Consider the following 26,492-nt stretch of genomic DNA (forward strand, 5'->3'; position numbering starts at 1 on the left):
ACAATAAAAATGGGAAGCTGGAGTCTGCAATCTGTCCTCTCTTCCCAGATTTTTTTCTCCCTCTAGGGAAGATTTTTCCATAGTGCTAATTATGAGATTTTGTCTGAGCAAATATTCTTTTATTCTGGAGAATCACAATCACCCAACAGACCTCACTAGTATAGTGGGCGTCAGGGTCTAGCAGCCCATTTAGCCAATGCTGTTAAAATTCCCTATGTTACAGTTAGCTTCTTTAAATTAATATCCACAGAGTCAGGGTGTTCTCTGTTTGCCTTCCGCCTTTTGCTTGCTGAAGAGAATTGCTCCTCTTCCTAACCCTCCCTTCTTCCATTACTCAAGAGCTGGCTGTCTCTGCAACAGGAGCGGCCCTAGACGAGCTGCCGGCAACTGGTGCCCTAAGCGAAACGCATGATCAGCATGTGATCGGCGCCCCTGCCTCCAAAGCCTTCAATGGCTGTTTATCTTGGCGCCCTAGGTGACCACCTAGTTCGCCTGTATTGACGGGCCGTCACTGCTCTGCAACGCTGGTCATCAGTCCTTGACCAGCATTTCTCAAGCAGTTAGGCTGCAGACGTTGGACAAGATTTTGGATCTAAAGAAGGCCTCTTTAAATTGCTCTGGTGGAATGAAGAAGCCACAATACCCCAAAGGAATTCTCAAAGCAGGGGAGCAGTGTAGGGCCAATGTATATACTGCTCTACACTGACTTCTTGCTGTTCATGAGGTGGGGGCATGCTGGGCATGGGACGGGGAGTGGGCAAAGCATTCTGCACTGCCTCTGGGGTTGATCTAATTTACATTGGAGCCCCACTGGCCTCCAGAGCAGCTCAGAATCCAGGTGGCACAAAGAGATTTTAAACCATCTTTCCAACCCCACTCTCCAAGACTCCACCTTCTATGTTGTGTCTCCTGACAGACCTGAGTGGGAAGAACTGATGGGCCTTTAAGTGGCGTCACTGATGAAGTTGGTGGGAGAGAGAGAGATGGAAAGAACAGAGCAGTCATTACTCCTTTCCCACTAGGGATGTTAATTAACGTTTAAAATGTTAACCTGTTAAACGCTAGGTTTACTCGGTTAATCCTGGAGCAAACCCCCTCCCACAGCACGACGGGGTGAGAGCTGCTCCGATCCCAGCCCCACTGTGGCTGCAGATGGGGGGGGGGGATGCTCTGGTCCTAGCTGCAGCCAGTGGGGCTACTCCAGCCCCCCCGGCCCTGGCCCTGCTGCAGCTGGGGGGAGGGGGAGAAGGGGGCTGCTCCCTGCCACATGCTCTGGCTCCTCCGTGACTGTGAGTGGGGGGGGGTGCTGTTCTGGCTGGGTCTGCTGTGGCTGCAGGCAGGGTCCAACCAGCCAGGCCAATTAACTAGTTACCTTGTAAACATCCTGATAAGATGCCTGCTTACTGGGTAACCGGTTATTCTCCTACATCCTTATTCCCCACACCTTGTGATTGTTTGTTACACCAACTTGTGGAGTCTTGTCTTTATTAGACTGTAAAATGCTGGGCCAGGGATAGGTGCTGTGTTTGTGCAGCACCTATTACAATGGGGGCCTGATTCTGACCAGGGCCCTGTAAATGCTACTGGAAAACTAGTCAATAATAGCACAGTGACCTCAGCGTGGGAGCAGACCAGATAGAGGATCCCAGTGCGAGGACAGAAGCTCCAGATCTGGTAAAGGAGGCAGAAAGAAGCCTTGACTGGGAAACCCATTTGCTTCCCCACCATAACCCTGACAGCTGCTCAGACCCTACCCTATGAACCCTTTGCCCTTTGAGTTGAAGAGGAAACTCCCAAAGGGTCTGTTATACTGGCTCCTGTGACACTTTTCCATTGCTGGCTCCTGAGAGCCACATGTGCTCTCAAACAGCCCAGGATTTAGCAAATCCCTGGAGCGTCCCCTTGCTGTTTTATAATCAGGTCTGGCTTATGGCTGCATCCCAGGCTGCTCTGAGAGGTAGCAGCTAGTATCTAACCACCCCAGCCTTCTTCTTCTTCCTCTCCCTTGAACCACTGACCACTCAATAACTTGCCCAACCTCTGTCACTGACAGGCTGTTTAATCTGAGTTTGGGTCAAGCCATATTCTGTGGGGCAGGAGTAGGTTCCGGTCCCCCACCTCAATCTGAATTTCTCTCAGAATGAGGATTGTTTTTAGGAATAACACATCACCCTCAGCCCAAAGATTTACTATACCGAGCACAGATTATTAGGATTGCCAAGGGGTTACGATTAATCCTATTTTAAATTAACACGGCTTTGTGTTCCAAAAGGGGGCCCGCTTTACCTGAGCTCTGTGAATGGGAAACTAACCCCCTCACCTGGAGCTGCCTGGAGCCAAGACAGCAAGGAGCTGGAGTGCCCAGGCAGCTTTTTTCCTCTTACATTTAGATCGCTATGGCTGTCCCTAAAAGATCTTATAGGACAGAGTCAGAGTTTGAAGGAACGGACCCAGGGGTCATCTGCTGTTGTAGCTTCTTCTGCAGGTCAATCACAGCTGGGAGCTCTCAAAGTTCTCCAGTAAGCACAGCACTGTTAGGGGCAGGATCATAATTGTAGAGTATTACCAGGTGTGCATTTTTGTTATTTTAATTACAAAGGACCCAGGATGCAGGAATTGGCTCACACCCAACCGAGGATGTGACAGCTTTTGCAGGGCTCAGGACTACTCATCTGAGGAACTTTTCTGTTTCTAGTAAGAGTGAACTATAACCATTTGTGAGTGCAATAAACACCCCTCTAACATTAGCACCTCTTCTTAGGCACTGGAGGTACTTCCCGTGAATCAGTATTATCTAATACTTAGGCTGCAGTGGAGGGTCTAGACTCTAGAGCAGTGGCGAGCAACCTGTGGCCCACAGATGACATGTGGCCTATTAGGGTTCTGTGTGTGGCCAGCAGGACATTTGGTTTACTACTGCCTACAGCATAATCTGGTTTCCGTCCATGTTGTTTTTTTCATACCAGTGTGAGGTATACCCCGACCCTGCACCCTCATCTGCAGCCAGATGTGACTCTCCACCAAGCAGCAGAATAGGTTTTATTGCTTCTCAGCGATACAGCACAGCATAGGCTCGATGTAGACACAGGAGGATGGGCAGACAGCCTTAGTTCCCTTGGGGAGGGGAAAGGAGTTCACAGGCCCCTGAACCTCCTATCTTGTTCTAGGTCTGCTTTCTTAATCTTCCCCACACTAAAAAACCAACCCTTCTCCCAGCCACTGATATCCTGTAGGAATAAGGGATCTTCCGGAAAAGGGTTTATTTTCCGCAAGATCCCGTCTAGACTGGCGCTTTTCTCCGGCAAAACCCCGAGCCGGAAAAAAGCGACAGCCATGTTTAAATCCCCCGCGGCATTTGCAATTCCGAAGTGTCTCATTAGCATCCCTTTTCCGGAAAAGGGTGCCAATGTAGACAGAGCCACGCAGTCTTTGCAGAGCAGCATAGGGCAGTAGGGGTCACCCACAGCACAACACAGCAACCAGTGAATGCCAAACCAGAGTGGACCCAGGGCCACAGGAGTATACAGAACCCCCCACAATGTCACAACCAGTATTACTAAAGCGTAATGCACGTTAAGCAAGGACACATGACATGAGGTGCGCACCAACTGCACACAACATTGACTGTGAGAGCCCTGCGCTCCGGCGTCCAATCAAAGCACTGCTACAGTTCAATTGGCACACCCTGCAAATTCTAGGTAGGCAAGCACAGTGAGTAAAACTACCCTATCCCAGAAGATGGTCCTGGTTATGGCAATCGTGTGGCCCACCAACATGAAGAAGGGTTGCTCATGCTGCCCACTCACTAGCCTAGGTTGCTCACTACTGGTTTACAGAGTGTCGCCAGGATTGGGGCTCCATCGTGCTAGGCACTGTACAAACACACAGGAGGACATGGTCCTTATAATTAAGGAGATAAGTGACAAACAAAGGGTGAGGTGGGTTTTTTCATTATGAAAAGATGAAGTAAAAGTCAACTAGCCCCATCTGCCCCTCAAGCTGTCATTAACTGGCTGATATATTTTGGGAGGGTCATAGGAGAAGTACATCATGAAGAAGGATAAGACAGTAGAGCAGCCTGACAGACTGGTTGAGGGAGGGGGTTCCACGAGTCAGTAGCAGTGTGGATGAAGATGCAGAGGCTAGTTTATGAGAAGCCGATAAAGAGGTGGATATGGCTGGCACTGCTGACAGACTGGAGATGGCAGGGTTGGCACACTAAGACTCACGGGACAACAACCAGGAAGGGATGGAGTTGGGAAGAATCTTGAAAGTGAGGGCCAGAAGCTTGGACTTGAAGCAGCAAAACAGAAGGAGCTCCGAGAAGGATTCAAAGAGGGGAGTGACAAGGTCAGAGAGACAAGCAAGGAAAATGATCTTTGTATCTTCACATCAGTGGACTGTGGCATGGAGGATAGTCTGAATGCTAAGAAAGCAGGAGACAGAAGATTGTAGCAATGAAGATGGAACATCTAGGGACTTGGAGAAGCATTTCAGTTGTCTGGATAAAGAGAAAGGGCTGAATCATGGACATATTATCAGGAAAGAAGCAGCAAGATTTGACTTGGGACTGGATGCGCATGGCAAGAGAACGCAAGAAGTCAGAGATAACATCCAGATGACACATCTTATAACCAGTGACAAATAAGGAGAGGAAGGTAAAGAGTAGATAAGTTAGAAGGGAGTGGTGGGAGTACCTAAGGCATGTGAGGGAGAACTTGCAGCAGATGTGTTGTATATTTCCTTTCTCAATCTCAAAGGCCAAGACAGCAGCTCCGGTATCCTAGAAAAGCAATGCCATGTCCAAAGAACGTGTCCACTTTTTTGGAAGCATTTTCGAAAAAGCAGATGCACTCTTTTACCATCCTGTAAGCTTCTTTTTACGAGGAAGGGATGTGTTGAAAGAGCAGGTTCTTCTGAAATTTGGTGCCATGTAGATGCACCAAATGTCAGAAAAGCCTCTTTCAACAGAAAAGCAGAAAAAGATACACAAATTACAATTTGCGTATCTTTTTCTAACTTATCTTTGCAGTCCAGATGTAGCCAAACTTATGTCTCATTACAAAGGCAAGTGGGTCTCTCAAAAACCACATGTCCCTTCATGTGTTAATATTTACATAACATAGTTTGGAAATATATTAGAGGCAGAGTGGGTTAGCTCGTGGAGTTGGAATTCCTGGGATCTATTCCTTGTTATGGAAATGGTGTGTTGCAATGGCATGTCATTTACTCTGCCCATTTTATTTTCCCTGTCTGTGTAAGTAGGATATTAATCCCCACCATGAGAAAAAATATGGACATACTGGAAAGGAAGATGCTATAGAAGGGGAAAGCACGATTCGAATTATTACAGTAAAAGTCAGTATGTAATTCTATACTAAAAATGGCAGATAATATAGAAATTGGTGCTAGAGCAGCAGCTCAAAGCTTTCCTTGTACACAAGGAGCAGAGAGACAGTGAGGGCAAGAGAAGCCGGGAGCTCACAGCCTGCAGGCCCCCCACCACCATCTCTTCCCAATGTCACAATGACCCAGCCTGCAGGTGGAAAGAAAAGTATCACAGAATCAGCAGCATTAATAATCTCCTCCTGCTGCTTCCATCCCTGTCTCAAAATTAAAACATAAGTTATAGAGAGCTTGTAGTGATATAGGGTTGTACTTGGCACTTACACGCTGGTTTGCCCCTTTCCCCAGATGAGAGAGAAGAGAAATAACCAGCATTTCTAGTGTTACATTTCCCATGAACCTTTCTGTTGCTCTAGCCATTCTCCCCAGCCCTCTTTAACTTACCATCTGCCACTTAGGGCTCAATTTCCTCTTTTCTCTAGGGCTGCGTCTAGACTGGCATGATTTTGAGGAAATACTTTTAACGGAAAAGTTTTTCCGTTAAAAGTATTTCCGCAAAAGCGCATCTAGATTGGCACGGATGCTTTTTCAAAAGCATCCGTGGCCAGTCATGGTGTGATTTTGCGCAAGAAAGCCCCGACTGCCATTTTAGCCATTGGGACTTTTTTGCGCAAAACAGGTCTTCCCTGTCTACACTGGCCCTCTTGCACAAGTATTCTTGCACAAGAGGGCTTTTTCCCGAGTGGGAGCATGAAAGTATTTGCGCAAGAAGCACTGATTTTGTACATTACAAAGTCAGTGCTCTTGCGCAAATTCAAGTGGCCAGGTTAGACAGCTGGCAAGTTTTTGCACAAAAGTAATTGCAATCTTACCAGTCTAGACGCACCCTAGCACAGTATCAGTGGAGAATCAGCCATGTCTGCCTGGCAGCAAACAAAACATCATGCTTTAAAGGCAGGTTACTGTGCCATTGTATACTAATCTGCCCTTTATCTTACCCCTTTTTAGAGTCCCCCTGGCATGGGACAGTGTGAAGATAACTTCCTTGAAACCTTCAATACTCTCTCAAAGGTTTGAGGGCTGCTTGTTTTGAAGTTCACCCAGCCTCTTCTGCTTTTAGTAGGCAGCATAGCTGATATAATGGCCCGTTTTTTCGGTTCCAAACTTCTTGCTACTTCTTCCCCATGGAATCTCCATCTGCTCCTGAGAAGAGCTGCTTCTCGCTTATTTCCAAATTCATTTGCTGACAGAAAAGGTCTCAAGAATCTGAATCTCTCCCTAAGGCTGTGCTTAGTGGTTCAATCTAGGATCGTAACAGGTCTCGCTGTCTTTCCACTGCTTTTCCTTTACATCCTATAAACACAGCTCATAGAACAAGTCTAGCAAGACCAGTAAGAAGCATCCTGTGCCCTGTGCCCTCATGCTTTGGACCTGGTTTCAGTATTAAAGGCATTCAGGGTCCTGCAAGTTCAGGGGACAAAACCAAGTGTCTGCAGCAATGAACCTCACAAGCCAGCCTAATTGCATCAGGACGTAATGTCTTTAAGGCCTTGCATGGTTTCTAAGCTCTCTGACATTATCTTAATTAGATGATCTTTGTAATCTCTCAACCCATGCTCTTCCACTTTGAGTTTCTGTTGGTTTTGTTTGGACTAGGGTCTTTGTAGAAGCAGAAAATAAAACTCCATAAAGAAACAGAATGATGGTACCGTCCAGACCAGCATAAAATATTCTTCCTGGACAGAGATGCCTAAGTATGATTTAGACTGCCAAATACATGGGACCAGTCTAGATGCGGCCTCCATGAAACCCATATAGATAGAACTGTGGCCCTAAGTGAATCAAGAATGCCCATGTCAGGTTATGTTACAGCCAAAGCTGTTCATTCATAAAACATTCACTTCAAGCCTGACATTCAGTTTCTTTCAAAACAAATTTTGGGCAAGTGTAAATTCTTCCTCATTCAGTAAAAGGCCTGTTCCAAGCACACAGAATTCCTCAGTCATGGCTGCACTCTCTGAAAAGGAAGCATGACAACAATCTTGAACAGACAAGGAAGCTGAGATAGTGCATGAGTTGTAAAAGACAAAGGTGCATCGAAAATCTTGACATAGAATCTGGCGGGGTGGGAGGGTTAAACAGGTCAGAATAAAAAAGAACTACCTGAACGTCAAACTTCACCTATATGTGGAACTGAATGAGGGAATTTTAAAAATTCTGAAGTGTCTGGAGAAGTGTTTTTCACTGACTTGCTGTGATACGGAGAGAAATATCATCCCTGAGTCCTGCTGGAATTCTAGCCAGCATTGCAAAAACTGTTTTCCATGTAACTTCGAGCCCAGTTTGGAAGACCCAAGAAATTAAAAAAACTTGCAGAAGCAACATAGCTAACCACTTATACCACACAATTTCCAGATAATAGTTTCCCAAGATGGGTACTATAGAATGATTATGTCTAGGAACTTACAGAACTCTATTTTCAGGGATGACTTCAGAGAAAACTATACATGCAGAAGGAATAAAGCCAGAATGTTGAACTAATTTTGTCTGTTTTCCTTTTTATGCTTGAATACAGAACGTTGGGCTTACTCAACAGGATTTTCATGCCTGTCTTCAAGTTTTTATGGTTTTCAGCTAATTTGTTGCTTCAGATCAGTAAATTAATCTCCTACAATGGTCCCCAATTTAATTAGGATTTTTTTAAAAATAAAAGCACTGTGACCTCTTCTGCCCTTCTTTATGCTTTGTAGCACCTCTGAAATTATTGAGTGTGCGGGGTCATGACCAACAGCAGAATTCGGCCCAAAACTTTAGATTTGATATGTCCAGATCTATAAAAAGCCACTGACAAGGTCTCTCAAATCATTGCAAGGATATTCCTGTAAACTCTGTATGGTCAGGAGGCATGTAATTGACTAAGTAGAGTCCTAAACCCAGCTGTCTAAACTTGCCTTTCTAAATACAGATCTCACATAAGAATGTCTCTAACCATGCATTTAAAACTCCTAGTTTGGCAGAAAAGTATATCTGGCTCCAAATACAGAGGATCTGGAATCTTTACTTCTGAAATCACTTGCTCAAGTCCTGGCAATAAAAGCTGGGTGGGAATGACAGCCACCATCGGAATCCCAGCTAGGCTGCCATTTGCTCCAGGGAGGGGACTAAGTTTCTGGCCTGTGAAGACTGTTTGGTCTATGAGGAACCAGCTTGTTGGCAGAGTTTCAAATGCCAACTCAGGTTCCAAGAGGTACGTGAAGGATAAAATTATGAGCTAGAAGACACGGGCAAGAATTACCAGTGCTCCCTACCACTCCACATAGCATTTGTCTATGTCAATTTCTCTTGGAGATATTCCTATCCTTCCCTTTCTTTCAGCCATTATCATGGTCCCTCTTAATAATGGGAATTTCAGATTTCAAAGGGATTGTCCGCAGCTAGGCTCCAGCCAAGGGAAGGGGCAAGACCAATGTGATGCCAACTCTAAAAATCAGCAGCAGGGTGAAGAGGCCAAAAACTTTTTAGAATGAATCCATCTCAGACCCTCTCTTCAATGCCGGTGTTTCCTTCACTCTGGGCTATTGTTCCTGTAGGGATAATGACACCTTGAGCTGACAGTACATAGCACTAGTGCTTAGCAACAGGTTCTGTAAGTTTAAAAATAGCTGCAATACTTCCTTTATATTTTAGTCTGTTTCCAAGGAGAGATGAAATAGCTCACAGTCAGGAAAGAGAGGGCTGTCAAATTCAGTTTAACCACTGTGATTCAAATGAAAATGGGCCTTGCCCAAAGCCCCAGTTACCTACCTCATTCTTTAGTAAACTGGGAGCCAATATTCAAAACGGTCATGAGATATGCTGCTGGAGGTACAGTCTGTTTCCTGCCGTATAAAATTGAGGACCTGAACTTTTATCATCATTTATTACAACCCATTTTTTTTAAATATCACTATCCTGAACAATTGCCATCTCAAGTATACATATGCTACCTCCCTATATCTCCCCCACAGTTTTAAATCTTCACTTCTTATTCTGAACTCTTGTATAGCCATGTTCTAAATAGCTGTCTTATTCCACCCTAGAGATGATTACCTGGCATTTTGGAATCTATTTGGGAAAAGGTGCTATATATAGAAATAACTACTTACAGTACTGCCAGCTGGGAACAAGATGTTTTATTCAACTACACCACAGAGTGGGGGAAAACAAAACTAAGGGTATGTCTACACACTATGTAGCTTTTAGCAACAAGGCTGTCACGACACAGCCCTATTGCTAAAAGTCTGTGGGTGTGAGCGCTGTCAACACTTTTGCTGACAAAACGCTTCCACCCCCAATGAGCCGATGTCACTTTGTAGGCAGGAGAGCACTTCTGCTGATAAGACAGCATTCACATGTGCACTTGCCACAGCAAAGCTTTGTCGTCCATGGAGCGGAGGGGTTAAAAGTTTTGTTGAGCAAGTGCAAGTGTAAGTAATTAAGCACGCCACCTTAGTAATAAGAAGTAAGGGAGGAATGGAGCACGGCTCCCCTGATCCATAATGTTCACTGTAATCCATTTAACTTCTTGAGTACGTTTACTACCTTTTTTTAATCACACATGACACAGAAGTCAGCACTTGATTTGGTGAGTTTGCTGCAATGTAACAATAACTCTCCTTAAGTCTCCTCTGGTGAAACCAAGGGGATGTGAGGAGATCACAGAAAAGTATTCTCTGTAACAGACATCTGAATATCAATCGTTTTTATCACTTTAGACTAACAAGGTGTTTAGACTTTTGCAGGATACAAGTGGGAGAAACGTCTCTGTGAATTCCTTTGTTTCCCTCCATGTAACCTCTGTTTTCCTTTGACACTGCCCAAATGGTTGCCTCCCCAATGTCTGGTAAAAGACTGTACCAAGACATATGCTAGCTATGATACCAAAAATCTCACTCCATTATTGCCTGGGGAGGGCTGTTTCTGTAAGTGGCACTGATCCTCCTTTCCCCAACTGAGAGCTTTGCATGTTACTTCCATAGCAAGATGGGCAGACATTCTCCTTGTGATTATGTTATTTTCCTATGCACATACTGTTAGACCCTCAGATGGCTTCTAAAGGCCATGGAAATGCTGACCACATCCCCCACCCCACACAGGCAGGTCTATGCATAGGTGGCGTGTCTGTAAATCTAGTGGGCATTTATCTGGTTAAATACGCCTGAGCACTTCTGCAGAGTATAATTACCTCTGAAGTTTAACAAGAAAGAAAGTCACTTAAAAGACAAGATACCAGAGGTTTTTTTCATTTTAAGTTGACTGCTGAACTCTCCACAGACCACATCACTCACCTCCCAAGCCTTGCTGTTGCCTCAAGAATCGTTTCTGGCACCTTGCAGAGAGTGTTTTAGTGCCACTGCCTCTTCTCCAAGCTGGTTTTTCAAAGCCTTTTTTTTCTTTAAATAAACATAATGTTTCCATTCAAGCGCACATGTAACAGGCTTTGCCTTAATCAGAAATCAACGAATGGTTGCTACCAGTGCCTTGGAGTACATGCTTCTTTCACCCAGAATCTCAAATGGTTCCAACGCACCAATTCAAACAAATCAAAGACCAGGTTTAAAGTCTGTCAGATCGAATCTGGGTGAAACATTATCCAATTCTTCAAGGAAGAAAAGAAACATCATCTTTTTATATTCAGGGTCAGAAAGTATAACTGCACTCGATGTATGGGAAAGGGAGTCAGGAGCTTTGTGTCCTTGTGAAAAGACTGGGCACAATATGGCTGAAGCATGCTGCTGGTGATGCTATGTCTAGACACAGACATGTACCCTCCAAATAGCAGGAAGTAGTCAGTCTGGAAGCATGATCTAGTATCCAGGGCAGTGGACTGGAAATCAGGAGATCAAGATTTTATTCCTTGCCAGTGACTCGCTGTAAACTTGGGTAAGTGACTTCTCTTTCCACCTCAGTTTCCCATTTATAAAGTGGGAAAAACCATGTTTACCTTTCTCTGTAAAGTACTTTAAGATATATGGTTATAAAAATTACTGATTAACTATAATTATGTATTATTATTAATAGATGCTGCAAAACAATGGCAAAGCATCTTTCCTCCCTTAGGGTACATCTACACTGTGCATCTATTTCGGGATACCAGAGGTATCCCAAAATAGCTACTCCTTGTCTTAACAAGCTGCCCATTATTTTGAAATATTTTTCGAATAACGCGCATGCTATTTCGGCATCCCTGTAACCTTCATTCTATGAGAGTTAAGGGATGTCTTGAAATAGCGTGGGAGAGGTCCAGGTTGGATATTAGGAAAAACTATTTCACTAGGAGGGTGGTGAAGCACTGGAATGGGTTACCTAGGGAAGTAGTAGAGTCTCCACCCCTAGAGGTGTTTAAGTCTCGGCTTGACAAAGCCCTGGCCGGGTTGATTTAGTTGGGATTGGTCCTGCCTAGAGCAGGGGGCTGGACTTGATGACCTTCTGAGGTCTTTTCCAGCTCTATGATAGTGCATTATTTTGAAATTTGGCACTGTGTAGACGCGTCAAATTTCAAAATAAACTATTTTGAAATAGAATTGAAATAAAATACGTAATTTGCATCGCGCAAATTGCATATCTTATTTCGAGTTTAGGCTGCTGTGTAGATACACCCTTAATGGCCTTGCTGCTGGTCAGGTACAGGGGCTTCTGTTAAAGTGGTAAGAAACCCTGCTTGGCCCTTGGTAGGAACAAAAGAGTCAGTGTAAACCAGCGTCTGGTAAGCCCCAGCTATGTTTTCTGATGCTTGATACATGTGGCACAGCAGAACTACCAAGCAGCAGCTGCCTGGCATCTCACAGACCATATGGACAGCCTGGCAAGGCCATGTGGCATTAGCAGTTCTTTCATCTCCATGCCTTTCTTAATCTGAACAAGCCTTAACCATCTTGAACCTGATTTTCCACTTACTTACAACTGTGTAAAACAGGAATTACAAAGTCTATGGAGTTACACTGGAGTAAAAGTGGTGAGAGACCAGAACCAATCCCACTATACAGAACATATCAAAGCCTCTAAGCAGTCATACATAGCTGCGTCACTGGAATCCAACGTCAGCCGAGCCTCTGTATATCAAGAGTCACAATCCCATAGCCAGTGTTCAAGGATAGGCGTGACACCAGAATTGAAAGTGAGTGGGTGTGCCCTGGTGCGCAGCTCCAGCAAGAGCTGGTTGAGCTGTGGCAAAAACCAGCAGGGAGCTATTTAAAGAGCTGGCAGGGTCCCAGGTTGCAATAGGACAGTACTCTTAGGACATTTTAAACTTAAAAAACCAGCAAATAGTCTGGTAGCACTTTAAAGACTAATAAAACATGTAGATGGGATCATGAGCTTTCATGGGCACAGCCCACTTCTTCAGATGACCACTGTGCCCACAAAAACTCATGATCCCATCTACATGTTTTGTTAGTCTTTAAAGTACTACCAGACTATTTGTTGGTTTTTTAAGTTTATCCTGTACAGACTAACTCGGCTACCCCCCGAAGCTTAGGAAATTTTAAGTTACTTTCACCATTGAGTAAGGCTAATAATTTGAGCTCCTACAGGCAGGGAAAAAGTTAAAAACATCTCTCCATGGTGAATCCTATGACAAATCCGGAGGGCAGATATTTTATGCTAAGATCTCAACAGTTGAGAGAGACATTTCTATCAAGGAGCAAGAATGCTGGACCGAAAGGAGCAGAAGAGCTGAGAGAACCACACTGAACAGAGATGCTACAATGCCAGAGAATTACTCTAACAATATACAAACAAACAAATTGGCTTTTTCCCTGGCACTTGTATCTCAAGGAGATGGGCTCTATTTAAGAACCTGCATATAAAGATAGATACAACGAACCCTGTTAATGCAATAAGACAGATGGAACATGCACAAAAGCCAGGCAATTCCCATCACAGCAACCACAGCAATCCCCCTGCAGCATGGGCACTATTATTATTTCCCACAACTAAGTGGCAATTCTGATGCTGCTTGCTGCTGTCAGACAGTGACATTCTGATTCAGAAAAGATTCACACTGTGGTCCTTGAAGAGTCCTCAATGTTTCATCTTCCCAGGAGGAGCCAGCCCTATGCAAAGACCATGCATGTTCTTCAGACATAAGCCTGGAACCAGCCAACAGCCACTTTAGGCAACTCATTGCTCATAAACAGCCAACTCCTGAGTCTGTCAAAGGAAATGATCCTCCAACTTCCAGAGGAAAGTATAGAAAGGGGAATAATTGTTGAAATTCAACAACATTAACTCCTTGGAACGGTCAGGGCCTTTTCTGACAAATTTACTGAAGCTCTGAATGCCCCCTCAGTCTCAAGCAACTGACAGGTCTGAGCTCATGTCCTAAATAAGGTGCATTTCTTCAGCAAGAGAGGTGCTAAATTGAGACCACAAAGACTGCATCATTACAAAGTAGATCCTGTCCTCTAGGGTTCTCTATGTTATAACCTGCCACTGACAGCCACCATGCATCCCCGTGCTGCTGTCCAGCTGTGGGTCTGAATTATTTAGCTGCCTCAAAGCAGCAAAAGCTGCTTTTACAAACAGCAGGGAAGCACCTTCACTGCAGAATATTCCATTAATGAAAAAGGAACCGGGGTTGTATGATGCCCATGGGAGAGCTTTCTGCATTTCAACATTAAACAAAACTCACTCTGCTTCAGATGTGTCCGGATGACATATTTGCATCACTTTAAACAGGAAGGCAAACAGCCCTGAACTGCAAAGTGCAGGGCCCCTCTGCAATCAGGGATTGTTTTAGTCACTGAAAAAGCACCTTCTGACAGGTGATCTGTAAAGCAGAACACGCACCAGCTGCAGGAGGGGCAAGACTGGCACATTTCAATCCCCTCTTCTTGGTTAATGAGCCTGGTCCTTGGCCAGCAGGATGAACAAGGAGAGAAAGATACAAAGAGACTCTACCCAACTCAGTTTATAGTCTACATGCAAATTCCCATATATGAACCACACACTAATGGTGCAAATTGATTCCTGCTTAAACCAGAACCACACCTCCTCTGAATGCTGCCTGTAAAGTGGGTGCATATGAGCCCTGTATGAACATCTGTGTGCTTACTAGTGAGTGGTGTGCATCGGAGTTGTTCACAGCTTTGGAAATGGAGCCCACATTCTGCAAGGTACATAAATCCAGTAACAACTGCTGGTTCACAGGAGAGATGTACTACAAGGGGCACAACTACACTTTTGTTGGTGTGGGGGCTCCTTCAGTACCACGACAGGTCCATCATGTGAAATCAGATTTATCTGGTTTTATACTTTACTCTAATGCTGACAGGTTTCTCTCTCCCAGCGCTCCTGACATCAGCATCCTATACTGGCATCCATCACCATTACATCTGCCTACACTTACGGGCTGCACAGACATTGAGGAAAACTGTTTCAAAGCTGGGGGGAGGGGTTATATACAACTCTTTTAAGGTACAAGAAAGTGTAGAAGGGGAGTTAGAGCAAAGGATGAGGAATAGGGACTCCACTCCCAGCTATACAACCGACATGCTGTAAAATGGGGATATTGATGCTGTCCCACTTTACTAACTTGCCTTTAGTTTTAACTTGCACACCAAGCTGCCATAAGGATTTAAGGTGGGATCCCAGCCTTGTTTCTCTTCCCCATAACTACCAAAGCAGGAATACTAGAGTTGCTATTATTAAACTGGGAGAGGAAAGCATTTCTTCTCCACAGCTACCAGGACAGCTTTTGGCTGAAACTAGACAATTTGAGTAGGAGCAGATGTTGTAAAGAGACAGGTTTCTGCTCCCACGTGGAGAACATTTATTTAATGGCCGCCATATTGGCTGACCCCAGGAACTGAAAGCAGTAGTCTCTATAGCTTAAGCTAAAGAATGCAGCTCTCCAACTCAGAGCTATGACAGACTGACACCCTTGGTAAAGAGCACAGAGGATAACACACACTGACCAGTGGATTATACTAAAACTGCATGTGTTTGATAGAGGGATGGAGTTTTGGGTACACATCAGGCAGAAAGATCTGGACAGGGATACTGTATTGGGGAGGAGGAAGAGCATTTATACTGTTAATCAGGAGACATTTCAAAATGCAGTAGATTATTAAAAGAGTTGAATGTGGCCTGCCATAAAACCAAAGACTCAGACTCTTCTTGTCTCCCCCTTTGCTGTCTAGACCTATCAAGGCCTGATGGGATCTGTATCTATAGCCGAGGCTGGTGTGGAAAAGCAGAGTTTTATTCAACTTATGTTGCATATGAGTCTTACGGTCCTATAGTAACACTATGTGTGCCTCAGTTTCCCTGAGTACTACCTCAATGCCTACATGATATGGGAGTTGGGGATGTGACTTTTGCTGAGACCCTTGGGCAGTTGAGGCTGCCCAGCTGCCTTCACCTAACTTGTGTCCCAGAAAAGAGACGCAACCAGCTGACACTTTTGCCCGGGAAACAGGACAAACCCCAGAGGAGGAGCAACAGGGGTGTCCAGGGCAGAGTGCTGGAAGTGGGTCAGTCTCAAATGGCTAGAGTGCAGGAGGAGGGCCAGAGCCTGGGTCTGGGTTCCCTTCCCCCCAAAAAATGGACTTTACTGAATACTCCTGTTTTCTATGCTAACAAGATCTGTTCTATGTTGTGTCCCTATCTACTAATAAGTGTTCCGTTTTACTGGTAAAGCCTCTATTGACTGGGGCATTGGAGTGCAGGGCCCTCTGGGTGGGCTAACTACAGGAAGCTCACAGGGCGGAAGGGGATGCTGAATGCTCTGTGGTTAGACCCAGGAAGGTCGAAGCTGTGTAAGCGTCTTGCCCTGGTGACAGTATGAGAGAGGACGCCAGAGTCCCGGCTGGCTTCATACAGGGCAGTTCCAGAGCATCACCCTCCCCCCACACCACTCCGTGACAGATGGTGACAGAAAAATCATGTGCTCTGGGGCTTGGAATGCAGGAAGACCTCTAAATACAAACAAAACAAGATATACCATCTAGGAAGGAATAAAATGTAGCAAGATTCCATCACTTCCATCATGTGAGGAAGGAAACAGCAGGAAATACTTAATTCCAGTACAACCCCCCTATTCTCCTTCCTTCTCATCCTACATATACAGGAAATCCCTCCCTACTGTGATCTATATAGTGTAGCACGCTTTGCTCACACAACCAGCCCAGCGATGGCTAACCTGGCATTCTTTTTGGGGGGCCACACTTTGGCAAATGTCAACTAGACAAAGTCCATTTGAACTAACTTTCTGTGTATCTTAGAGAAGGGAGGTATAAACTATCCACTTCCTGATAGGGTTGCCAGATGGTTTCAACAAAAATACCAGACACAGTTGACATTACATCACAATCTTCAGTACATCTTATTTAGAAAATATCAGACATTTATATTTTCTCATTTATATTTTTTCATTTTGATTCCTGAACAGAAAGTTCAAATACTGGACTGTCCGGTTCAAAACCGGACACCTGGCAACTCTACTTCCTGATGTGGTCTCAGGAATTCCATCTCAGTGATTTCTTGGGAGGTCTCACCCAGTGATTCAAAACTCACCAGGCTCCCTGCGATCAAAACAAGGAACTGCTGTCCAAACTGAGTTTCAATCCCTGGGTTATTTAACTTACTAAACAAGATAGAAAATGAACCACACAGACCACAACATGCCAGACACTCTCAATGACTCTGCATGCCCTTAAAAGAGACTTACAGCCTTTCCAACAACAAACACCAAGACCTACAAAGCACAAGAGGGGAGCAGTCAATTCTAAAGGGTCCCTGTTCACTCCTGACCTTGCTGTACTTTATATTTTGTTCTGATCCCAGAGTAAATGCTTCTGCAGCATTTTGCACAGAAACTAACAGCTGTTATTACCCACAAACTCTGCAAAACTACTGCTGACCCGCAGAAAGCCAGCTGAGCTGCCTAGCATGCCCTTCTGTCACTAAGCATCTTTCTCCCTTTCCAACATAATTTCTCTCTCCCTGATTGTTATTTAGTTCTGCAAAGCACTGGGAGAGACACAGTGTTATGAGAGATGCTACAGTACAGAAAGCTGCATTGCCTTGTAAGGGTCTGTAGGAGACCGGGCACACACATTTACCTCTGAGAAGCCCTCTTGAAGAATATCCAGTAAATTCCCCCTGGCCAAACAGGCAAGCATTCTTCACGAGCCCGCCAAAGGGCCAAGTTCTCAGAGTACACAGAGCAGATCCTCCAGCTTAGGCCGCGATCTCCCACACCTCCTCCTCCTCTCAGAGACAAAGAGTTGGAGCTCATCGGGGACCTTATTCATAGTCCCTATGTGCAGCCCGTTACTGCAAACAGGACACTTGAGCCAAAGTCAAGGCTCGTACTGGGCATGCTCGTGAGAGAGCCACTGAGGGAGTAGCAGGCGAGATGTCACACGGTTCCTATAGAAACGCCTCAGCTCACAGGATGCAGGCCCAGAAACCCGGGGAAGGAGGGGGGGGGGAACATCTGAAACCTATTTCCAGCCTGTGTCTCAAGGCGCCTGCTGGTACAAGAGACTTTCAAACCCACCAAACACAGCAAGCCCTGAACAGTGTGGGGTGGGGAGAGCGTGCAGGGTAGGAGTTAGCTGACAGCAGAATCTTTGCATACTTAAGAAAGAGAAGTTAGAGGAATGTCTGGACCCGCGGCTAGCTGCAACTTTCAATGCTGTTGTGAAGCCCTGGAAAAAAAGCAGAGCACCCAGCAAACCCAGCTCCTGTACAGGGACAGGAAGCTGCAACCAGACCCGTTGATAATTAGTTATATTTATACAGCACGAAAGCAGGGCTCTATGTGCTGCAGGATAAGGTAGAAAGAGAAAAGGGATGCAAACTTCCAAAGAACAATTTAACACAAAGAATCTGTCCAGAGAAATATTACAAGGGTAACTAATCTAACCGATCCATCAAACTTCAACCCATCATCATCTTCAAGGGGCACATCCCGAAAAGGAGGGAGCCTCTTTGTGGACTGAATGACACCCAGATGGATCTCAAGCTAGGGCTAGGTCCATAACATAATGGGTTGCTTCAGCAAAGGGCGGCCTTTATAGTTTCGCCCAATGTTTAGCAGGCATTCCAGGGCTGGCAGGTGATTAACAAGCAACAGATAAGCAACAACTTATCAAATTTCAACCCACCCTCTTGTCAAATGCCCAGGAAAAAAATGAGGAGCCTTACAGCATGTCCAGAAGACAGTTCCTGGCTCTTTCTGCAAAGACATGCAGTGATCCCAGAACTGCCCAGAGAAACTCAAGCTGCTCCTTAAAGTTTCATCATATTGTTTTGGCCATGCATTTCTGAGCAAGACAACATTTACGCACACTATTGTTTTCTGCCCAAATATTAAAAAGCAGAAGGCTTTGGGGTAGAATTCAATGCACAGACATATTACGATTTGCTAGGGTTCTTTCTAATACAAATGGGTGGAACAAAATCAGGAACTTAAGACTATGCATTACTGCCTGCAAAAATTCAGAAACTCAGGCAACAGGTCATCCACCAACATTATCAACTCCAAGCTTTCAACAATGAGTCAGGTCCCCAAAATCATGAGAGTGGCTTAATAATCATAAATTTTTTAAAAAATAATACGTTAGCTTCTTTTTATTTGCCTTCTGGTTATCTAGGAGTTACATTTTCAAGCTTTTCTTGTGACCACAATTGCTAGAAACGTATGTTATTTTTAACAATTTAATAAAAGTTGAAATTCTTGTGTAATCATGATTGCAAATGCTAAAGAACAATTACAAGTATCATGTGACTCAAAGTAAAACCTTGAGAGCTGGTAACATTGCTTGTGTGCAACCAAACCCACCCTTCACGTGTCATTAAGTTGGTCCTGCCTGATTTTGGAATACAAAATGGCCAACAAAGTGAATGCAGTTAAGATGACATCGCAATTTTTAATAAATAAAACAGACTGTGCCTTTAGGTTTTCAAGCAAGAGCTAGATGAAAGGTCCTCATGGGACAAAAATGTGACCTCAGCTGAGAAATAATGCAAAAAACATTTTAATCACACTCTCAACTATTAATCTCAAAGCCAGGCCCTATTACTGTTAAATCCAAAAAATGCTATATAATAAATACATATTCATAGGCGATGCCTAGGCATTATTATTATGATGGTCATCTTCTGTCTGCATCAGCTGAGTTCAAGACATATAAAATGAGACAGAAATGCAGTTAAGCAAAATCAAATGCATGAAAGTTCTAAGTGCTCATCTGCATAGAGAGGTAACAGATGTCTCAAGTGGACTTTGATTTGTTTACAATTTGATTGGAATTTTATAGCAGATTAAATATTATCTGCTCATAATCCCTAGAGTCCACAGATATTTTTCATCCACAGGAGAGGTAGGCAGTCCCAATTCTGGATTTTTTTTTAAATTACGAAAAATAGAGAGATGATCCTTTTAAGAAGCTTGGAAATATGTGGCACCCACTAGTATTTAATCTGTAAAATGTAGTGTTCAAATAATGCCAAACCATATTCACTGACAATTTTTAATTTTTCATGGTCCCAGAGAGCGTTCAGAGTGTGGCTTATTATATTAATATTAGGTAATAACGAAGCACCTTTATTAGTGCTTTCAGCCCACAGTCCAGAGACTGAAAAACATTTGGGCAGCAAATGGCAACGCTGCCAGCTGCTTTGGGGAGTTAATTCCACTGTTAAGTTATTGCAGACAATGTAACCTTTCATTCAGCTTCAGAAGCCATAAATGAGATCATGGAGGAGACTATTCTGGCTTGTCTGGGATGCAGATTCACTTTCTCCAGAAGTAAGGCTGGCTATAAAATAATCTAAAGTATAAACAACAATCTCAGATCTCCGTGTGGGCTCTATATGGCACCAGCCCTAGGAAACATGTAACAATTAGGGCCTGAAATAAGGGGAAAGTGCTGACCTGGCCAACTATATCCTGCATACTGCACCCAGTACACCTTCCAGGGCCTAGGGTGAGTACCGACACTGACAGGGCACATCAGGCCATCCATGGAACATCGGATACACCAGACTACACCCCACAAGCCACACCCATTCACTGCACACGGTGACGACTGACATGGCTAACAGACTGGATGTTGCACACAGTAGACAGTCTCATGGAGTGAGCAGTTGTTTTCATAGAATGGCCAACAGCAGAGCCCCTGAACTTCCTTTTGAAAGCATTGTGGCAGAATCACTGATACTATGGGAGAGACAAGCCTTGCTGTTCATAAGGTGACTGTGTCTTTCAGGCAAAACAGGGTCCAGTGCAATCTAGGGAAATGGCATTTTGCTAAACCAGCAAAACACTGAAAGTCACTAAACCAAGTAGCATCTCTCCTACCCCTATGTGTAAGCCTATTTGTGGAATGTGTAAGCCTATTTGTGCATTTTCCTGACATGAACCAGGGGACCTGAAACCAGAGGTGTCACCCATAATACTGAAAAGGGTCCCTTTTAGTCCTCTCATTGTGTGGCCATCCCTGAACAAGTCAGAGGATCTTGCTCAGATGTACTGTGAGAGGACTGTGGAGAGACTAGACTGGACCTGCACTTACTCAATATGCTTCCAGATATTACAGACCATCTGGGAGATGAGTTGTCTTGTCTACCTTGTTGAATCAACCTGTAAAACAGTATATTGGCTTTAAAAGGTCATAAAGATTATAGACCTTTTGCCATCTCCCATATGCACAGGGAGGAAGAAGCATCTAGATTAGAAGAACAATAAGACAGCCCCCTCCAGTCTAGAAAACTGATAGTCCAAAATGCAGGATCTGTAGTTTCCATTCTATAAAATGATTTTGTTGTCAAACACTTACTTCCTCACTGGGACTCTGACCCCAAAATCAATTGTGACAATATGAATTTAGGAAAAAGAAAGCAACCAAATTATGACTGATGAACTGAGGGGCAATGGAGGATAGTTGGCCCTTTATCTATTTACAAAAGGGGTGGGGAACCTCAGGCCTGGGGGCCAGATGTGGCCACCACCTTGCTTGGATCCAGCCCCCAAGGCTGAGGGCTCCCCCAGCATTGGGAAGCCCCATGCTGGCACTCCAGTTCCCCCAATGCAGGGGTGGACCACTCAAAACCTACTAGGCTGGGCCCCCCAGGATCTGGTGTGTGAGGGGAATGTGTGGAGTGTCTTTCTCCTTCTCAGTCAGGGGCCAGTCAGTGAGGATGTGTCTACACAGCACAATTATTTCAAAATAACTGATGTTATTTCAAAATAACAATGCGAGCATCTACCCAGCAATTCCATAATTTCTAAATAAATTCAAAATAACGGACGGCTTATTCTGACTTCAGTAAACCTCACTCCACGAGGAATAACACCTATTCCATAATAGCTATGTCAAAATAGCTGTAGTGTGGATGCTCTGCTGCTGCTATTTTGAAATAGCTCCTCCTCAAGGCCATTCAAAGTAATTACTCCCTAGTGCAGTGGTCCCCAACCTTTTGAGGTTGTCGGGCGCCAGGGGCGTGGCCGTTTGCCCGCCGGGCGCCAGGGGGCGGGGACACTAGCGCGCCCGGGGGCAGCCCCCCCCCAGCTGCGCGCCCAGGGCCGGCGCTTCCCCCCCCTCCGCCAAGTGCCGCACGCCCGGGGCCGGCGCTCCCCCCCCCCGCCGAGTGCCACGCGCCCGGGGCCGGCACTCCCCCCCTCCCGCCGAGTGCCGCGCGCCCGGGGCCGGCACTCCCCCCCTCCCGCCAAGTGCCGCGCGCCCGGGCCGGGCTCCCCCCCCGCTGCGTGCCCGGGGCCGGCGCCCGCCCCCCCCCCCCCCGCCGAGTGCCGCGCACCCGGGGCCGGCGCTCCCCCCCTCCCGCCGAGTGCTGCACGCCCGGGGCCGGAGCTCCCCCCCCACTGCGTGCCCGGGGCCGGCGCCCACCCCCCCCCCCCGCCGAGTGCCGCGCGCCCGGGGCCGGCGCTCCCCCCCCCCGCCGAGTGCCGCGCGCCCAGGGCCGGCACTCCCCCCCTCCCGCCGAGTGCCGCGCGCCCGGGGCCGGCACTCCCCCCCTCCCGCCGAGTGCCGCGTGCCAGGGGCCGGTGCTCCCCCCGCCGCGTGCCCGGCGCCTGCCCCCCCCCGTTGAGTGCCACGCGCCCGGCGCTCCCCCCGCCAAGCGCCCGTGCGCCATGTGCCCGGGGCCAGGCCAGCCCCGAGCACCTGGCGGGCGCATTGAAATGCCCCCACGGGCGCCATGGCGCCCACGGGCACCGTGTTGGGGGCCACGGCCCTAGTGCTTCCTGGGGCTAAATTGAGGTAGCACGTCCACATTACGGGAGCCTGCCTCAGACTAATTTTTAGGCTTCTCTGCAATACAGACATGCTATTTTGAAATAAGCTATTTTGGAATATTTCTTCCAGAATAGTTTATTCCAAAATAAGTGTGCAATGTAGACGTATCCTGAGGGAGTTTGGGGGGTTAGGGTTTTTTTTTCTTCTCACTTGTGTGTGGCCCCCAACTGATTTTTTGGTGGGTCAGCGGTCCCTGACCCAAAAAAGGTTTCCTGGTTTACAATGATAATTTAAACACAACAGATATAAATGCATAGTGAAAATACTGTAGCTATGATTGTATCTTCCTGTCCCACCCTTTGTGGGTCGCTGTCCTTTTGGATTGTAAATCTCTACATAAGAACTGAATCTTCATATAGGTTTGCACAGAACCTTGCACAATGGGCAAGGTGCAGTACACTATAAAACAATCTGTCACCCACCTAGCTCCCTTTTTTGTCCAATGACTGCAGGCGTGTTAACAGACCACTTCACCTCAACTAGTTCTGAAGAATACATGCTAACTACTTATGCTAAACAATCTGCTCCACCTTATAGTAAGCCGTGAGTACATTTCCAGACCTGAAGAAGAGATCTGTGTAGCTTGAAAGCTTGTCTCTTTCTCTAACAGAAGTTGGTCCAACAAATGATATTACCTCACCCTCCTTGTCTCTTCAATGATGACCTTCAGAGCAGACATGTAGGATGTTAGAGATTTGTTGGTTACAGTGACCTCTGGTGACTAGTTTCAGCATAACCCTGGTGCATCCATACACATTGTCACAAGCATGAAAAGTAAAATTGTCTTGTTTCTGTATTTCCTCTATTTGAGATGCGATTATGATTATTTAACAACAATAACAGTAACAACAGCAACAACAACAAATAACAAAACAATTTGCTCTTCCCTTGCTCTGTCTATTCAAAGATTTCAAAGACAAACAAGGTGAGTGAGGTAATATCATTTAATGGACGAACTGCTGATAATGACATCAACAAGTTTTCGAAATGCACAGAGTTTTTTTCAGCTCTTTGTAAATCAAAAGCTTGTCTCATTCACCAACAGAAGTTGATTTAATAAAAGATATTACCTCACCCACATTTCTCCAGTATCCTGGGAACACAATACAGCTATAACTATACTGCAAACAAAGATTTCAAAGCACTTAACACATATTAATGAATTATTCCTCACATCAACTCTTGGGAGGGAAAGAAGTATCCCTGGAAGAACCAAGCTGTACCAGTGAGACAATACTTGTTACCACCTCAGATCTTTGGTCCTCCCTGACCTATATGCCATCTCTACCCATGGCCATCTCTGACGTTTCAGAGGAAGGAGATTAAATACCTGCAGACTACACTGAGCAAAACATCCTTTCCTGATCCCTACAGAAGGGTGGCTGAAACCCTGAAGCATGAGCTCTTAGGAACATAAGGCATAAATCCGGAATGAGCTGCTGAGCCCCATAGCCTAGCATCATAAACAACCCCATCATACAATTATACAATTACATTTGTCCCTCTCTCTCTCAAAACTAGTTTAGCTCCTTGCCCACACAATTCCTATTGGGAGGCCATTCAGAAGTTCATCCCTCAAAGGGTTAGAAACCTTCTAAATTTCACATTGAATTTGTTCATAGCCAATTTATATCTATTTGTTCTTTTGCCAACACTGTCCTTTAGCATAAACAGCTTCTCATCCTCTCCTGGTATTTACCCCATAATGCATTTATAGAGAGTAATTATATCCCTTCTCAGGCGTTGTTTTACTAAGCTAAACAAGCAAGTTCTTTCAGCTTCCTGTCATAAGACATTCCCTCTATTCCCTTGATCATGGTAGTATCCTTTCTCTTCTCCTGTTCCAGTTTAAGTTAATTTTTCTCTGCTATGGGTAACAAGAATTATTGTACACCAGGGGTGGACAAATACTGGCCCTTGGGCTGGATCTGGTTCCCCAGGATTAGCCCCTGGTGGGCCGCCACCACTAAATTTACCTGCACCTTCGGAGGTACGGGTGATTGCAGCTCCCATTGGCCGCAGATTGCTGTTCTTGGCCAATAGGAGCTTCAGAAACCAATGTTCTGGTCCACTCCACTTCCAGCAGCTCCCATTGCCCAGGAAGAGTAATCTACAGCCGCAGGAGCTGCAATCACTCATACCTGCAGAGGCGCAGGTAAATATAGTAGCGGCAGCCCACCAAACTGCCACCGTTGTATTGCCCACCCCTATTGTACACAGAGAGTCAGTGGCAGAAACAAAAAGAGAAACCAAACTTCCTGACTTCTCGGGACCTTGCTCAAACAGCCAGATAACATGCCCTCCATATTCAATAAAAATAAACAAAACAAATTCAGAAATATTCTTGGAACTACCATACAAGGAGTAGTGAAAGCAAGTGAATCTGATGCTGAAAATATCTGAGTCCATCATAGCCCCTATCACAGTACATACAGCCCTGTAGTGCTCCATCATTACACTGATTAGCTGTCTTGGCATCCAACAGAGAGGTTTTCTCCCTAGGCAAAATAAAGAGCGTTGGAAATTTACCGAAGGCTCGGCATGCTGAGATGCATGACTAGGTACCATGTTCATAGGTGTTCCCATGTCAGACTCTATGAAGTTAGATCAGAACACGCTGGAATGGCACAGAAGACCCTCTCCTTGGAAGCCTGAAGTGAAGAAGGATGAGAGTATCACTGGGAGGGAAAGGCAGAGGAAGGTATGTCATGTGAATGTGTGGTGGACCATGTTCCTGGCAGCTGCTGAAGGTGTCCCTGTACATGTGGCTAGCTGTCACAAGGTGTGGAGTGTGTGGTAAATGGTGACTCTGAGTGAGTGATGGGAGTATAGGGGGTATCTCACTGTGGGGGGATGGTAACATGGGGATGCCAGTGTGTGTGTATATGTTTGTATATGTGGTAGAGAAGTGTAACAGTGTGTAGTAGGAGCAGAGGAGTGTTTCTGGTTGTGTGATAGGGTGTGTCTGAGTCTATTGGGAGAATGAGGATGAAACTGTGTATTGGGGGTTGGAGGGAGACTGCTGTGTACAGTGGGAGACACAGAGTTCACTGGTGGGATGGTGGGGAGTTGGGATATCATTGTGTGTGCTATGCACTGCAAAAGGTTCGGGGAGTCACTAGACATGTACTCCGTGCATGGTGGGGAGGTCACTGGGTGTGTACCAGGAGATGCAGCAGATGGGACCAGGAGCATTGTGGAGGGCTGGGGAGATTAGTTGGGAGTGCTGGGAGTTGGGATGTCATTGGTTGTACGGTGCAGGGTTGGAAGTCACTGGCTGGGGTAGGGCCTAGAGATATTATTGAGGGCCTGGGGGTTCAGAAAGTATGGTGGGGTGTGGGGCTGGGGCAGTTACTAGGGGTCACTGAGGCTGGTCACTGGAGAATCAGTGGGGACACAGTGCATCTGAGACTAAGGGTCAATTGGAGGCTGGGGTCAGTGGAGAGCTGAGGGCTAATGGGAGCGGACTCACAGGGAGTTACTGGGGCTGGCTGGGAGCTCGGTTCAGTGGGGGCAGGCTCACAAGAGATGGCTGGAGACAGTGGGGAGATAGGTGTCAGTGGTGACTGAGGGTCATTGGGAGTTGCTGGGAAGTCCTTGGGGTGCAGGGTCACAGAGGGAAGCTGTGGGTCAGTGGGAACGGGATTGCTGGAGATCAGTGAGGGTGGGCTTACCAAGGGGCTGATGGGGCCAGCTGGGGAGGTCCCTGGTGTACAGGGTCACAGGAGGGCTGGGGGCAGTGAGGAGCTGGGGGCTCAGTGGGGGCGGGTTCACCAAGGAGTTGATGAGGGTCAATGGGGACAGGTGTGATGGGTCCCAGGTGTGCGGGGTCACAGTGGG

At 45.9% G+C, this 26,492-nt stretch overlaps 1 protein-coding gene across 5 annotated transcripts in view; it reads right to left on the minus strand.

The window, feature by feature from the left end:
• DIXDC1 (DIX domain containing 1) overlaps positions 1–26,492 on the minus strand; it is an 81,092-nt gene that overhangs the window by 53,594 nt on the left and 1,006 nt on the right. The window contains exon 1 of one of the 5 annotated variants that reach the window (XM_089773384.1): positions 17,451–17,715. In XM_089773384.1, the coding sequence (XP_089629510.1) occupies positions 17,451–17,510 (60 nt within the window). In that variant the 5' untranslated portion in view covers positions 17,511–17,715. Of the gene's footprint in view, positions 1–17,450; positions 17,723–25,181; positions 25,304–26,492 lie in introns of those variants that run through there. The other 4 variants (XM_006111217.5, XM_075909782.2, XM_006111215.5 and 1 more) reach the window with 4 other exon arrangements.

The sequence above is a fragment of the Pelodiscus sinensis genome, chromosome 25, assembly GCF_052426305.1.
Source record: "Pelodiscus sinensis isolate ZL-2025 chromosome 25, ASM5242630v1, whole genome shotgun sequence".
In the NCBI taxonomy this organism is placed as follows: Eukaryota; Metazoa; Chordata; order Testudines; family Trionychidae; genus Pelodiscus; species Pelodiscus sinensis.